A 17,670-nucleotide genomic window follows, 5' to 3' on the forward strand; every position below is an offset into this window, starting at 1 on the left:
AGCTCATCAGGACCATAGACTGCCCAAGTCGATTATTCCTGACCATACTAAACTTGTAAATAAATAAAAATCTCACCCCCGACTCGACGAGACAGCAGGGTACAGAGCGAGTCCCATCACAGCACTTACTGCACCACCTGTTAGGAACAAGTGTCGTCTGGCCCACACACATTGTCTCTGCCCTGCTGGCCACCAGTTAGGAGGTTTGCAGTCAGGAATTATAAATTTAATGAAAGGAGCACACCAACCCAAGATGTGACGTGACACTAACATAATGCACATAAATTATGCGCTGTCTTTGTATTTCCAGATGTCTCAAACCAACCAATGGGATAAGCCTGTATCTCCTGTCTGTTATCACGCCACCCAACATTAGGAGAGTATTTACCAGCAGAAGGGAACATCTTAAGCAAAGCATAGATACAAGACATCCACTATGCAATGAGTTGCCACCGTGGAGCAGGCTGAAGTAGAGAAAGTTTCCTCACCACTACTCAACCACACAAATTGGATCCTGCTTCCACAAGGATCCAAAAATGTGGCGTGAAAGCCTGAGAGGCGACAATGGCATCGCCGGACTGGAGCAAAAGCCCACAGAAGGAATACCAGCAGGATCAATCGAGCCTTGGCAAGAATGGAGATGTCTTAACCACCTGCACGCTGGGGTAGGGCGTTGCAAAGTATCCCAAACTAAGTGGGGATACAGCAACGATCCGACAATATGTGACTGCCACGAGGAGCCCCAGATGATGTCACACCTGTTACGCTGCCGGATCCTCAAACAAAACTGCACCTTGAGTGACCTGGCAAGTTTCAACGAAAGTGCCAAGGCATGTGTTCAAGCATGGAAGGGATGTTAGTCCGGTCAGTTTGGGTAAAAAAATGGCCAAACAGTGACAGACTGGACAAAAGCACCAGATTTGGAATGTAGATAGAGGGCATCAAAGTAAACATTTTGAGAAAAGGAGACACATCCGACCTTGACCTTGAAGGTCAATTTTCAAGGTCAAAAGGTCACGTTACACCAATTTACAATGTAAGTCGATTTTGCTCAAAAATCTCTCCATAATTGATGTGACCACTTGGCTAGGATGGTGTAAACATTATGCTTTTCAATCGACAGTATTATAATATACTAAACAAATCTAATAACGTTAGAATATAACACCTGTTTTTGGAAAATCTCAAAATTTTGCACATGGAGTTTTAAATTCCGATGCGCACGCAAGATAAATGCACAGAAGAAAACATTCTGAACAGCATAGGAACAGGATCAGAAACTAATTAATTAGTACAATAATGATACGAGCGATAATACCGAAAACTGGACGCTGAGCCAGGAAACATCCCACAATGTGGTACGTGACGAATGGTCAAGTGGAAAAACAGCGACATGTACCTGAACACTGTTTCATTCAGGTCACCCTTGACCATGGGTGGATATGCTTAACGACAATAAAATGCAAGTTGTACTCACGTTTATTGGCTCCTATTTTGGTTCCTGTTGCAAGGGCACTTGCAGAGGCTCGTGCAATCCAAATGGGCATTCTTACACTTGCAGACGCAGCATTCTTTTGTGCATCCGCACTTTATGAACTCTCTGCAAGCTTGGGACACGGGAGGACGTGTGGTCCATGACGTTCCTCCAGTCACGGATATCCAGGCGAGAAGTGAGGCATATCAGGATTGTCACTCGTCACCCATATACTTGCTTGAAGGATGGACCTCTTGAAGTGCTCCATAAAGGCATCCCGAGTCGGCGGCAGTCTCTCGAGGGATGGTACGAGTTGTTGAAATAGAGTACTGCGTGTTTCATTCACACTGCCGGAACTGCTCTTGGAATCGTACAGAATAACGACGAATCTTTCAATTATTGCGAACATTGGATGACCACTCGACACGTGAATGAACGGGTGCGTGACGATATCCAGAAACGCATCTGTAACTTCCGGGTGCATTTCCCATGCTTTCCAGCATGACTTTTTCCCCTTCCCCGAAAATGCCGATGTGCTCTCGCATCCGGTGAATGCGTGGAAGATAGGCATTGCTGATGATTTTCTTTCTTGAAGTGAAATGCATAACACATTGATACTGAAGTGGGTCAGATTTTTCCCAACTCTGAACTTGATCCATATGTCCATATCCTCATACATTCGATGTAGTTTGTGAAAAAAACCAATCGCTATAACCACTACATCCGTATCAACAGTGCGGATTTCAATGGAGCGGTGATTGTATTTCAGTGCGTCTATGACGTGCACGATAAACCTCGTATCCGCTTCCTCGTGATAACATGGGGAAAAATCTGGGTCGCATCGATTCGACGATAATACGACGTCATTGTATGTTGCATTCACTTCTTTATCTATGGGGAAGTTGAACTTCATTTCTAGCGAAAGGTACACAAATAGATCCTGCTTATTTGCGTTTTAAGCACCTTTGCGTTTGCGTCACTACAAACGTGTCGACAGCGTCCACAGTATATTCAATCGGCACAGGCAGCAGCACATCGATCTCACAAAAACGTTCAACATTCTCGAGAAAATGCTGGTACGGACGTATCTTAGTTTCCTGAACGTTAGATATAGCATCCAGGGGGCATTTAACGGCTTCCAGTGTGTCTGTCTGGCAAATCAGGCAAAGCGACCAATCGAAGGTAGCTGCCACCGCATGCTCCGGCCTCTGCTGAAACGAAAGGGTCGGCTGTTAAAATACACAAAACACTTGGGAGGAACTAGCTTCTCGTAGTATATTGAAAGCATTTTAGATTTTCCCGTACCTAGAACCTGAAGATATTGTTGTGGTTGACGAAATTCGCAAACCACCATTCAGGTCCCTTAGGTGAGATATCTCTGTAAGTATATGTGTAGTTAGGCCCAAACCCGTTGTTTAGAGGGAATAAATGTCATTCATTCGGGCTGCGACCCCTCAGGATAGCCGTTTTTCTTTTACTATCTTTATTTTGGACCAGCCGCCATTACTACCATTACTACCACCACCAACCACGTCTCAACAGCCATCACACAACAACCACCAGCCGCAACGCCGCTTCACGACAACAACAACAACGCCAACAGCCACGACCCTTGCCGTCACATCTCGCTCTCGCAACCATCGCATCACCGTCATTCCCGCGCCGCTTGTGGGCACCGATACTGGACTCGTGCAGGGCGCGCACCGAGCAGCGGGTGCAGAAACACCAGCCTTTCCGAAGAAATCGGATCAAAAACGACTCACGCCCACTTCTGTTCCGTCCTATCAGCGAGCATGGGGCGATTTGGCCCCGCCTCCAGGTGCGTCGGAGTAATATCGCTATATGCAGATTCATGGATCAAAAAGCATTCACGCCCACTTTTCCTCTGTCCATTGGGGAGCCAGCCAGAGGTAAAGGGTCGAAGGTGAAGGAGCGAGGCCCCGGGGGCTATAAAGGGCCGCGTTCGCCCGCCGGCAGTTAAGTTGAGTTGGGAAGTCAGTGAAGAGAAGAGTCGGAGAAAGCAGTTGGATGGAGCTGTGGAGAGTTGGAGAGGTGGCGGCGGCGAAGGCAGTCGAGGGGGCGCTCGTGTCAGAGTCGGGGAGCTGCGGAGAGGGGAGGCCGATAACGTGACCGAGGTCGCGGTGGAGACGCTCGTCGCGGGACCCGAACCAGCGAGATATCCTCATCCCCCCCGAGCATCAACAACCCCCTCCTGTTTCGCCCCGCGCTGAGATAGTGTGAGAAGGGGGCCCCGTTCCCACCCCATACCAGGCAGTCCCAGCGAGGCCCGCGGAGTCGGGGCGCCACCGCCATTTTGCGGCTCATCACCAGACGGGTAGGCTCGACTCGGTCTCGGCCCCAGGCCCGTCTGCCCCCTCATCGTGGAGGGTGGTCCCTTTTTCTTTTGCTTGGAGTATATGTGTTGTCGGCGCCGTCTGTGAAGTAAAACTGTATAAGTGTTGCCGTGTGCTCGGTAGTCGGTGGTAGAACTGCATTGTGTTTTGCTTTTACATTTGCTTTTTGTGCATTATTGTGCGTTTCTTCTTCTTTTACATTTGCTTTTGGTGTATAATTGTATATGTGTGCTATCCGTGTGCCATCGTGAAATAAATGTGCTTTATGTTGAACTGTTTCTCCCGTTTCGCTTCGTCTTTTCTCTCATTGAATCTCCATCTTACTTCACGTAAAGGGTTGGTCGTGGGCTAAAATGCCCGATAATTAATCGAACCGTGGAGGTTGACGATAACACCGCTCGGTTATCCCGATAGTACGGAACGGGTCGCTTAAAGTGGCCCGTGTCCGGAGTCGACCTGCGGCGAGGTGCGATCGCCCGGTCTACCCTCCGTGTGGGTACTTAGGTAGGTCGAATTTGGCGAGCAACCCTATCCCACGCGGGGGGCCGATTGGCACGATCGTGGTGAGGCCGAAAGGCCCACCCGTGACTAGTTCCCGGCGTTAGTCCGAGAGGGTCACGACGGGATTGTCCGTCCGGTGGGCGACGTGCCGCGATTCGAGTTACGTGTCCGTTCGCACGCCGGCGGGCGCGAATCCGCAACAATATAGTGATCTATGTGAACTTTGCCCCTTTGGTAGGTAGATTGGAAAAAAATGAAATAGGATCAGCAGGTAAAGAAACCATGATTTGTGGAAGGATTATGTCATTCTGAGAAAGGAACCCTTTAAATTTTGGTCCTCGCCAGCGAGTCTGGTTCCAGATACTGATTTTTTTTTCACTCCAGATATACTGTATGGTAAATATTGTCTTCGTTTTTCAATACACTAAAACTGTGACATTTCAAGCTTTTTATGGCCTCTTGGGGGACTCAACAGACAGTAAACAGTTTAATAGTTATCCCTCGGTTAACAAAAACAATTGATTCAACAAAAAAGAAGACTTCGCCAGTTGTAATTGCAAACAAAGCCCCAAGATACCAGTTTGATGAGAATGACAAAAAAAGGAACCATACAAAATAATTGAATGACATTCATATGAATAACTCTGCTGTGAGGCAACAGATCTACATGTATCATCATCACACATGAAAATGTTCATAAAAACATAAAGTTACCTTATTTTTGGATTCATAAAATACATTTACCTTCTTCACGTTGTATTAAATAATAATAATAATAATAAATAATATTTTATAATATTATTAAATAAATAATAATAATAGTCAGCCACAGGGCAGGGTAGTCAGATTGCAAGGTCACATTTTGGGGGGGGGGGAGTAGGGGGGCAATAACTCTGCTGTGGGTGAGGCAACAGATCTGCAAGTAATGTTGGGCTGTCATCGAAAATCATTTTTCCGGCGAGCGGCTGGCGTCGTAAAAATCGCCATTGTTTTGCACAACTACAACCGAACAACACGCCTCTACGACACCATTCGGATGTATGGACTAGAAAAATCATATTTGGTGTCATAACGCGACCTACCACTCCCTTTTCTACCCCGAAAATGGATTTTCTAACGTGAAAGAATGACATGAATTCAGAGCACAACTTACTGCCGCCATTGTTGATGTTCCGTAGTTCCTCTGTGCGGAGCACCGTATAATATGGCGGGTCGTCAAATTCGCGCGTTCCTCCACACCGATACTCCGGCATCACGCCCATCGATCTGGGCCAAGTTTAGGCCCGTTTGGTACTGAACAGAGAATCGATCGTCGCTGTCTCCTTTAAAAAAATTGATCTCTGGACTCTAATCTACCTTCTCGCCAAGTTTGGTGCTTTTGTCCAGTCTGTAAATATTTTGACCCTAACTGACCGGACTATGTGGTGTGAACGAGACGGGAGCAGATCTGATAACATAACTGAGTCTCATCGGAGCCATATGCCAGATATCATTCCAAGTTAGTGATCTTTGAAGTGCATCATCCCATTGGCCTTGCTGAGTCTGCTGTGCAGCTTTCAAGATTCATGTTATCTTCCTCATTTTGGATTTCTTGGATGAACATATCGCTTTTCTCTTTGTCACTCTCTTTCAACCACAGCTGAGTATTGACTTCACCGAATCCAAATCCTTTTGCACCGGTCTCTATGTATGGCCAATCAATTCTTTCAATTGCAGTGATTGCTTCGCTGCTTCAACTGCGTCCTTAACCTTCCACTTACGACCCCGTTTTAAGATTTGGTTCTGCACCGCGAAGTTTCTCACCTTTTGACTCTTGTAGCATCATCGGTAGGTGAGCCTTTCCTGTTTTATGCTCTTCCACCAAGGATTTGAATGACAATACCAGCTTAGATTGGTTTGCAGTACAATTGCCACCTGGGCAGGCCAAGAGGTAGTCCACACCATTTTCTCATCCACTTGCTGATCATTCCCTAAACTTTCTTGACCGTGTTTGTGCTTATGCCAAAAATGATAAGTAGCCACAGAGGCTTTGTTATTGGCATAAACTACACAGCACACCTTCAATTTACCTGCTCATCAGATTTTTTCAACAGTGAAAAGACTTTCTCCTGTTGTTTCAACAAATCCATCTGCCCTTCTAGTATCTTTCATTGTTGCATCATATCAACGGCTGAAACAGTACTTGTCTCATCCATGAAGGCTTTCAGAGAAGGCATCAACAAACCGTTGATTTCTGCACTGATGTGTCAACATATCGATTTTTCATGATATATGAAGTCAACCGACATGCCATCACTGAAAAGAAGATTTTGCCTTCCACAATGAGGAATTAAATTGGTCTGAACTCTGACAGCTCTTTTGAGTCCATTCCCTTTGGTGTGAAGACTCCTGCTTTATTCCACTGATTGCTCACATGATTTTTCCACCACGATGTTTTATGTAACTTGTGTTTGTAGACTCAATACTCTGGTTAACTTCTTATATATCATACACAGGACAAGTGCATACATATCAGCTTTATCAAAGCTCATGTCATTGCTGAGGGTTAGGCCTCGCTTCGACTTAGTGGTTGGTCTGAGCTCCCTTCTCCTGCTGTGCCCTAACAGGTGTGCCTACTCATCTCCACACCCGCTCTCTTGTTGTCCTCAACTACATTATGCGAGCCTCCGTGCTTTTAAAAGGCCCTGAAACACTATCCTTTTCCACGGTTCCATGTGAATGCTTGTTGTGTGCATGTTCCGCCTCGGGGGGTTAGTTTCTCTGTTATTGAAGGATCTCGGTTTCTTTTCTGCCTTTGTCCAGGATTTTCGGGTCTATTGCATTGTGTTCTGTAAATTATTTATATTTCTGAAGCCTGCACATGTGTGAGTTCCTGCCATATTTTCCAGCATCGACGATTTGGCTAATTGAGTCTCCCTGGAGGGTTAAATTGGGATAATTACCCTCATTCAGAAAGCAAAGCACATTGTCAACTCAGGTGCGTTTTGTGTAAAATTGCTACGATCATTCGTGGATGGATCTCCGTCATGTTTTGTTCCCATGCCAGCGGCAGTTGTGGTCAGTTGTGGTCGTCGTTAAAACTGTCGACGTGAGGACTATACATGGGACAAGATACATCAAAATGGAGTACGATTCATAAAATTTGAAAGATAAAATAAATTAATTTTCTGGGAATAAATACAAAACCTTTTTGGGAAATGGAGTTTAAAAAAAAGTGGACAACACCCAGCTTTTCAAAATAACAAAACATACTGCTTCACGGAAGATTTACTCAACGTATTGTCTGAAAGGATAAGGAGATTGTCACAGTCAGATGTAATGTAGCTTACCAAGTTAAAGCCATGAACTACGACAAAATAAAACTGTCGAATACTAGAACGGCACTTGATAGAGGGCATACCTACACCTGTCTGAACAGCTTACGTTTTGTATCCCACTAATAGGCCAGATCTTCATCTGGACCATTAGTCCGTATCGCACACCCAAATCGAATCGGCTTGTTCTTGTCACATGCTGAACTCATCCACCAAGTTCTGTCGGAATCCATCCACAACTTTTTGAGATATCATGCTGTATATCATTCTTTGGCCTGACCTCTCAATGGTGAAGATATTTTTCGGGTTCCTTCTTGGTCTTCCGTTTGATTAAAAAATTTTTTTTTTATCGGATCCGGATCCGGATCTTCATCAAAATCGAATCAATTCGTCCTTGTTGCACACCCAACCTGTCCATCCATAACGTTTTGAGATATCCTGTTCACAGACAGACAAACAGAGACAAACAGACACAGACAGGGGTGAAAACATAACCTCCATCCACCTTTGGTGGCAGAGGTAATTACATTTGCATGATTTTTCCAACCATGTATTCATCAGTGATCTTGTCAAAACTGATTTGTTGGAATCTGTCACTTTATCCATTTAGAATAATACAATGAGCAACAACAGATGCTCATCCTCACAATGTCAATCACAATTTGTTTTTGATGAAGAATAAAGAACTAGTCTTGCTTGTGGTGAAGGCTAGAGCCGATCTGCATCGGTGGATAGGGATAGCAACGGATGGAATCAACGGAAGATTGATGAAGGTATACTAATCGCTGTGGGAAGTAAGGTCAGTGATTTCGAGCCGCCATTATTGAAGAGGGGTGCATGAGCCATGTGGAGCACATGCAGCATGCGCATCAATGTGAACTGCGGTTCATAATGTGCCTCAGACTCACCCAATAAAAAGGCCACCCAGAAAACACTGGTCACACTTCATTGAATCATGCCAAGACTACCACCTCAAGATCGTGAGCGTGCTGCTGGTCGTCTCGCCGCTGGACAATTGCCAAGAGAAGTCGCACGGGCCTTTGATGTGCACATTTCCACTATCTACAGGTCGCATAGCCGTTTACAAACCACTGGCTCCACTGCTGACCGTCCACGAGTGACCACAGCAGGTCAGGACCGCCTGATCGTGAGGCACCATCATTGCTTTCCGTTCAACACGGCTGAGGACACAGGCAGAGCCACTGTGGGGACCCACGGCAGGCAGCTGACTGGCCGTACGGTGCGCCGCCGCCTGGCTGAGAGGAACTTGCAGTGCAGACGTCCAGCATGGGGCCCGGTTCTTCTTGGTCTGCATCGTCAGCAGCGACTCCAGTGGGCACAGCACCATATCCACTGGCATCATCGTGAGTGGAGAAGGGTGCTTTTCACCGACGAAAGCCGCTTTAGCCTTGACCCACCAGATGGCCGCATCAGGATTTGGCGAGCATCAGGCCAGAGGTTCGTAGGTGCAAACATCTTAGAAAGGGACCGATGGGGGTGGTGAAAGCGTGATGCTGTGGGGTGCTATCGGCATTAACCACAGACTCGGACCTGTTTTCTTTCAAAACTAAGGCCGGGGCCACGGAAATGGCGTCAATGTTAACCGGTACATCAACTAAATTTTGCACCCCCATGTTGTGCCCTTTTTTCAGCGACACCCAAATCACCTGTTCCAGCAGGACAACGCCCTCCCACACACAGCACGAGTCACTCAGGACTTCCTGACACAGAACGGCATCACCATCTTCCCACATCTACCACGTAGCCCCGACCTCAACCCCATAGAGCACTTCTGCGATGCTCTGCAGAGGCATCTGAATCAGGTGAACCCAAGACCTCGCACCACGGCTCAACTCAACCATCACCCAGGTGTGGGGCCAAATCCCTCAACGGAAAATCAACAATATTCGTGACCACTATATTCGTTATGGGTGTCTGTCTGTCTGTCTGTCTGTCTGTCTGTCTGTCTGTCTGTCTGTCTGTCTGTCTGTCTGTCTGTCTGTCTGTGTATTGCCTCCAGGTCACAATTTTAAACCTATCTTCACGAAACTTCAGCACTTGGTCGAAATTGTCAGAAGGAACAAGTCATTTGTTTTTCAGATCAAAAGGTCAACATCGTCCCAATGTCAACAACTAAGGTGGTTATTCAAAAATCCTCAATTTTCATCCGATTGACTTGAAATTTGAAGAGGATTTGCATATTTAGTCATTGAATTCAACCACCAATTATTTTTGAGGTTAAATTTGTTTTATGGATTTTGCAAGTGTCGTGATCTGCATGACGTTGTCGTCTTCTTGTTACTTGCAAAATGGAAGATTTTTCAAGTGTATTGATCAGTCGATTTTGTTATTCTGTCTGTTTGTCTGTCACCTGCAGGTCACAATTCTAAACCGATCGTCATGAAACTTCACCAAGTCGTAGAGGTAGTCTCAACTGAGAAGCCTATTGAGTTTGAGGTCAAAGGTCATCTTCAGGTCAGATTTCTGAAATTGTCATTTTTTTAATCCGATTGACTTGAAATTTGAACAGGATTTGCATAGTCCGTCACTGAATTTGGAAACCAACTATTTGTGAGGTCAAAAGGTCAAAGGTCAAACTTCTAAAATCATCAATTTCAATCTGAAAAATAATCAATTTTCATCCGATTGACCTGGACTTTGAGATTGTGAATTTTAATCTTAATGAAATGAACAATTTGATGTATCCATGGCAACCTTTGGAGAGGGGGGGGGTTGATTTTGCAAGTGTCGTGCTCTGCACGACATCTTTTTCTTGTTTGTTTGTTAATTGCCGGAATCCTTCGGATTTCTGCAATTATGTTGGTCGGTTGTGTGTGTCATTCTGTTTGTCTGTCTGTCCGTCTTTTTGTTTGTGTGTTTGTTTACCCTGTAGCAGCCACACCGTTTCAGCGATCATGACCAAACTGGGTGCAGACGTCGGCCATGGTCCAACTTCGACACTTGTCGTTTTTGGTGAATCTAGGTCAAAGGTCAAGGTCAAGGTCACCGAAAAAACCGAAATTTTTATTTTCGCAATAACGTCCGCTAAAATGGTCGTATCGACTTCAAACCAAATCCAAAATGTGCATCTTCCAATTTTCCATCCAACCATATGTCTCATTGGGGGTGTCACACCAACACCCTTCTTAACGGTCGGGGGTCGAATGTCAGGGGGGGGGGTCGGGTCAAAACTTTCAAATTGCAATAAAAACGCCATTTCAAGTCCGATTGACTTCCAAGTTATGATCATGACCAAACTAAGTGCTATAAGTCATTAAACAGTCGCACTATCGACTAATAAGAACCAAATTGATTTCCAGGTTTTTGTTTTTTCAGAGATCATGGAGATATGACAAAGTTATTCCGGCAATTCCTTGCTCAATGAGCAATTTCAATCTTGGTGAAGATCCAGATCCAGATCCAGATCCGACTATTAGAATTTTAAAAGTGATTCTTCACCATTGAGAGATAGTGCCAAAAACGATATAGTACTGTATAGCTTGATATTTCAAAAATGGATTGGGCCCGATATGTTCTCATGGATCAGGCATTACATGGCGGAGGTATGTGCTCCACCGAGTGCCCTTCTAGTTTTCGTTGATTTGACAAAAATGTACATCTGGGACCTCCGGGTTGCTTACAAATGAGCAGTCGGTGAACCTTTTCTTTCCACATGAATGATCTGGCTCACACTTATTGTTACCCACCCCTGAAATGGTCACAGGGACTCATGACCATGTCAACTTTCAGGGAAAAGTTGAATGCAGGGAACGAATGTAACTACGTTAAAAAAAAAAAAAGAGCAGAATTCCCCAGTTTACACGAAATGTCATTTCACTTGAATTACGATGCAAAATAACAAACTCAATTCTATTTACTCTGTCCAATTCTCACATTCACTTGGGCGCAACTAGGACAGGTACATGGGGCAGGGTTGTGCCAGGGGGGCTCAGGTAAGTGTCAGTGGCTGTACTCATCACAATTGATGGAGAAAATAGAAATAACTCCAAGATTGAACAGTAAGCAAAACAGAACGTGCAGAATAAGCAGCATTGCAGTGAGTGATATTCAAATCATAAAGTACGTATAAACTACTGTATTTGTAAGGCCTGTCGGTATTGCGCGCTCTTGCTTAATCGTACAATGAGACACAAAGAGGTTGTGCGTTAACCACGTGATGCATGATATATAATTTTAACTGCATGTTCATCACTGCTCATCATCGAAGGCAAAAAGGCCAAAGGAGTGTGCGTGCAGGCAGACTGACCCACAAATGGCTGCGACCAGCATTTTGACAACAAAAACAATGTCTGACCTACTAGATCTGATCACTGGACCACTTTTAACACAGCACTGACAATGCAAAGTGAACGAACACACTCACCTCTGCATGTCTTTCTGTCATCTTGCATAATGTAGCCACGAGGACAGGCACAGTGGTAACTCCCCTCTGTGTTCTCGCAGATGAAGTTGCAAGGCTTTGGAGACTGAGCGCACTCATCCAGATCTACGCAGACAAAAGGTAAGGTGTGTACTCACCACCCTAAAGATGACGTCAAATTCTGCGATTTGAGCACAACCAACACTAAAGGAAGTTGTCATCTTATCATTATACCATAGTAATTCTTATTATAATTCCTCCTCCTTTGTATGTAGCGCAAGGCTGCAGGGAGCATCATTGGCTGAGGGCGGCGTGGCTGTGCTGCTGATGAAATGCCCCCATTACCAGTACACTGGTACTCATTTCGCCGACCTCAGAAGGATGACAGGCTGAGTCAACCCCACCTGGTGCTCATTAAAGGTGAGAAAGGGGCTCAAACTCAAGACCCGAAGATTCAAAGTCAGCCACCCGAACCGCTAAGCCAACACCAGGCTTTTATTATTTCCGAAGGTGAAGGAGGTTATGTTTTCACCCCTTTCTGGCTGTTTGTTACTTTCAAAATCGAAGATTTTTCAAATATATTGGTAAGTCGATTTTGCTATTGTCTGTCTGTCTGTTTATCACCAAGTGATAAAAGTTTTAACTGACCTTTTTTTTTTGGTATACAACGTCGAGGCTCGTATGAGAACTAACACACAGAACGTACAACAAGGGGAGCAGGAGACAATGAAAGAGGGAAGGTGAGCAGTGATTCGTGATTTTGGGAAAAATGCCCCGATTTCAGGTCACTGAAAATACCCGTGATCTTCACAAAACTTCACCACATGGTAGAGTTTGTCAAAAGGAAGAAGCCTATTGTTTTTGAGGTCAAAAGGTCAAAATATGGCAAAAGGTCAATTTGGGCCAAATTTTCTAAAATTCTTAATTTTCATCCGATTGACTTGAAATTTGAAGAGGAGTTGCATATTTGGTCATTGAATTCAACCACCAATTATTTTTTCAGTCAAATTTGTTTTATGGATTTTGCAAGTATTGTGCTCTGCACGTCATCTTCTTGTTTGTGTGTTTGTTGCGTGGTCACTAGACTACCGTTATTCTCTGGTTTTCCGTCTGTCTGTATGTCCGTCTGTTTGTTTGTATGTAATGGACGGCTCTGGAGGCCAGAGGAGTCAACCGATTTTGATGAAACCTGACTGGTAGGTTCATACCAGGATCTAGTTGTATGCTTTTGAGCACCGTTGCTATGGACACCACTGTTGCCTAGCAACGGGACTTTGAAATTTTTGAAAAAAAATCCGAATTTTTTTTTTCCGAAAATCAAAAATCGGCTTCTGCACTTTTATGCGCACTATAATGAACCTCTGTCAAAAATTTTCAGCCCGATCTGTCAAAAACTATGACTAGTATGCAATTATGTCGCGACCACCCATGTCACCTACCGGCTTGTTTGTCTGTGTACAGGATATCTCAAAAAGTTGTGGACGGATTTGGATGAAATTTTGTGGTCAGGTTAGGTGTGAAAGACAGATGAACTGATTAGATTTTGCTGAAGATCCGGATCTGGATCCGACTACTGGAATTTTGAAAGTGATTCTTCACCATTGAGAGATAGGACCAAAAATTATATATAGCACGATATCTTAAAAAGTTGTAGACGGATTCGGATGAAACTTGGTGGACAACTTGAGGGTGTGACCATAACAAATTGTTTCCATTTTGGTGAAGATTCGAATCCGGATCTGGTTACGAGAATTATTTAATTCTTAAAGTAATTCTGCAACATTGAGAGATTGGGCCAAAAACGATATGTAGCATGATGTTGAAAAAAATGTAATGGGCCCGATATGTTCTTGTGGATCAGGCATTACGTGGCGGAGGTGTGTGCTCTACCAAGTGCCCTTCAAGTTTGTTACTTACGAAATCTAAAGATTTTGTAAGTATATTGATGACCTCCGTCCTCTGTTTGTGTGTTTGTTTGTCGGCACGATAAATCGAGAACGGAAGAAGCCACCAATGTCAAATTACACCACGTGATTGAGGAGGGTAATGGCTAGCGCTGATTAGATTTTGGTGAAAATCGGTCAAAGGTCAAGGTCACAGTGAGGTCAAACATTCGATTTTTGATGGTTTGGTACAGAATCATCGTAGAGACTTCTGCTTTGCGTCGCTACCTTCTCCAGAGAAAGCTTTTATTAAACGGAGCGTGAGTTTGGAAGAACGAGGTAAGTTCGGCGGAATTTGTGTGTTAATTCTTCGAGTCACGGCTGTTTTGGGGGTTTCAGTGTTGGCACCCATGGCGCAGAATGCCTTGCCTGGTTGTAGGCCGCGGCATGTTTTCGATAAAGATGGGGTTTAAAGGTCATTTTTATCCCAATAAAGGTTATCGTCGCATGCCTGACTCGCTAAGCCGTCGGATTATGTAAAGATTGTTGGTGGATGGTCGAATATTACGGTTTTGTGACTTTGATAAAATAATATTAAATAATTGCGAGGAGAAATGGAGATTTTTGCTTCGGTCGACGTTACGAGTTCGTTTTAACTCGGATCGCAATTCTGTTTTCACTTTTGGTAATGGCTAAGTATGCTGAACACTCGGTTGTCGAAATTCTGGTAAAAATCGGATGTTTTATGAGATTTATGTCGGGTGTCGTATCTGAGGCTGAACTGAAGATTGTGCTAATGAGGGGGATTGCAACACACGGCATTACGTGCTCGTTTTAAAGTCAATTTCAATCCTGTTTTCACTTTTGGTAATGGCTAAATATGCTTAATACTCGGTTGTCGAAATTCTGGTAAAAATCAGATGTTTTATGAGAGGTTTGGTTCAGAATCATCGTAGAAACTTCTGGTTTGCGTCGCTACCTTCTCTCGAGACAGCTTTTATTCGACAAGGTCAGAGGTCAAGTAGACGATTTCGTAAGTACCAGTCTCTGACTGCTTGTTTGTTTGTTGTTAATGTGGAGTGGCCAGAGGGATTACCTTGGTCTAGTAAACGGAATGAGAAGGTGAGTATGCAACTTCTGCGACATAACTTTTCGCACTGATTTTAAAGAACAAAAGCGATAAATCACCTCATTTGTTTAATCCGTCATTGTTTAACACTTGTTTCCTTCAGGAAACGGATAAAAGCTGCAGGTATAACGCCTCGATTGGTGATTGCAATCTTGAACAAAACACTGTACCATCTTTCCCAAAGATATGATGGCCATATTCGACAATATTACAGAAGTAGGCATTGCGTTGTCGTACTAACATAGCATCAGGCTTCAGAGCACCATTGTGGTTGTAATTATAAATCCAATTCAAAAAACCAAATTTTGTTTGTTGTGGTTTGGGTGCATTACCCAATAAACAATGTCGCTGCCTTCTGTTGGAATAATTGTTATTGCTTCAGCCGTTATTGTGCTCGGCCGGATGACATTTCTCACCAATTCGGGGAATGAACGATTCGGTGATTTTGTGATCTCTCAATATGGTACTTTAGCGATGTATTCTGGCATCTTTTTCATTCTTGTTACCTCTGCCACCAAAGGTGGAAGGAGGTTATGTTTTCACCCCAGTCTGTTCGTGTCTGTGAATATGACATCTCAAAAAGTTGTGGACGGATTCAAATGAAATTTGGCGGACAGCTTCGGTGTATGATAAGGACGGAATGGTTTGATTTTGGTGAAGATCCGTATCCGGAAACTAGAATTTTAGAGTGATTCTTCACCATTGAGTGATAGGGCAAAAAATTGACATCGCACGATATCTCAAAAAGTTGTGGATGGTTTCGGACAAAACTTGGTGGACAGGTTGGGTGTGTGATAAGGAAGAATCGATTCGATATTGGTGAAGTTCTGGATCTGGATACGAAAATGTTTTGTTCTAATTTTTCCAAGTGATTCTGTCACCATTGAGAAATGGGGCCAAACACAATATATAGCATAATATTTTAAAAAGTTGTGTACGGATTATGACAAAAAAGTTGGTTGGGTGACAAGAACAAGCCAATTAGATTTTGGTTAAGGTCTGGATCCAGATCCGGCCTATCAGTGGGATACAAAACGTAAACTCTTCAGCCTGGCGGAGGTATGTGCTCTACCGAGTGCCGTTCTAATGAGTTACAAAAAGGTTCGAGAATAAAAAGTATGTCTTTTAAAGGCTTATTACTTCACTCCACAGTAGCTTTTCAGCACATCATTTTTTACACATTTGATAGGGTGGCCATTTTTTTCCCCATCCCATCCCCACATATGGAGCACTACCGCACTCCATGATCATGCTTCCACGAGCAGCATCTTTACCTATGCAGGAAGTGCGAGTGAAATCGGGTGAATAGCCGGGGTTGCACAGACACTGGAAAGAGCCTTCGATGTTGTTGCATGAGCCATGCGTACATAGGCCTCCAATTACTGTACATTCATCGATGTCTGTGAGCAGGGAGACAGAGAAATGGGAATCATCCTGTTTAACTAGAACCGTATTGAGTGCATACCATGGATTACTTTCGGATCAAATGCCTCACCGTGTCCATCGACAGTGAATCCTGAGCCATGAGGACACAACTTCCTGAAGATCACTGTACCAGGCAGGGGACAGATTTCACATTGCGGGCCCCAGCCTCTGCCACCTGTGCAGCAGCAGGAGGATTTGGTGACGGAGTGAGGTCCTCCAGAAGAAAGCTGGCACAAGGACTGCAGCACATCCAAGTAGCAGAAACCCTCACGCATGTCTGTGGTGGAAGGGGAGCAAAAAGCACGACATTTATACGCACAAACAGCCGTTATGAAACATGTTATTTCACATTTCACTCCATGTTAGGACCCAATGGGACCATCATATGTTGGTCGATGACCTGTTCTTCACATGTATCGCGGCTCTGCCTGAAGGCAGGTTCAGTGCTTCCAAAGCAGTCATGGGACGAGGATTACATTACACTGGGTGGTTTAGCTTTGTCTTCACAGGGCAGGAATCGTGCCTTTAGTGAGAAGATCAAAGAGGCCTGTTTAATTACTGTATGGTCATGTCTTGAAATGAATGATGGATGACCAATGTACTTGAAAATGCCATGCTATTGTTAATATTAAGTGCTGCCCAACCGAACTACCAAACAATATATATCATCCTTTGAATGGACTGAAGCTCAAGTGGTGACATGAATGGTGTGGAGATCTGTCAAACTTTGCTCATGACTCATGACTACCCAAACCATGGAATATGAAACAAGTCATTAATTAATAATAATAATTTTTTAAAAATCATCACCGAACGCTCTCCTTTGACTTTCAAAAAGCCAAGAAAGAATTCCAACTCATCGGTGCAGAAAGAAAGGTACGTGCATTTTGAGCTGCGTCAAAATAATTATTGCCTCGTATGACAGTGATCCATGGTTCTACCAACAGGACACCTTGGATAAAGAAGCATTCCATATTATTAGCATTCACAAAGTCATGATGAACAACAACATCGGAATCAAAAGTCGTCTCCGAGCCAAGATGAGCAGGTGCTGATTAGTCGAGAAACTTGATAAAAGAAAATATATAAGGTCAACCTCAAACAAATTGCAACAGAATGTCTCTCGACTGTTTTATACTCGGACGATTGCCCTCGATGGAATATTAAAAGTCTTAAGTAATCCAGCAAGGGGGAAGTTCTGAAAATCAG

The 17,670-nt window shown here is 44.1% G+C and overlaps 1 protein-coding gene across 4 annotated transcripts in view; it reads right to left on the minus strand.

Moving 5' to 3' along the window:
• LOC147021003 (fibrillin-2-like) overlaps positions 1–17,670 on the minus strand; it is a 305,412-nt gene that overhangs the window by 25,916 nt on the left and 261,826 nt on the right. For all 4 annotated transcript variants that reach the window (XM_085890782.1, XM_085890784.1, XM_085890783.1 and 1 more), the window contains 3 exons: positions 16,532–16,738; positions 16,311–16,436; positions 12,028–12,150 (listed from right to left, as the gene is read on the minus strand). In XM_085890782.1, coding sequence (XP_085746908.1) covers positions 12,028–12,150; positions 16,311–16,436; positions 16,532–16,738 — 456 coding nt within the window. The remainder of the gene's footprint in view (positions 1–12,027; positions 12,151–16,310; positions 16,437–16,531; positions 16,739–17,670) is intronic.

Source organism: Eptatretus burgeri, chromosome 8 (assembly GCF_056783735.1).
Source record: "Eptatretus burgeri isolate ZD-2024b chromosome 8, Ebu_testis_v1, whole genome shotgun sequence".
NCBI lineage: Eukaryota > Metazoa > Chordata > Myxini > Myxiniformes > Myxinidae > Eptatretus > Eptatretus burgeri.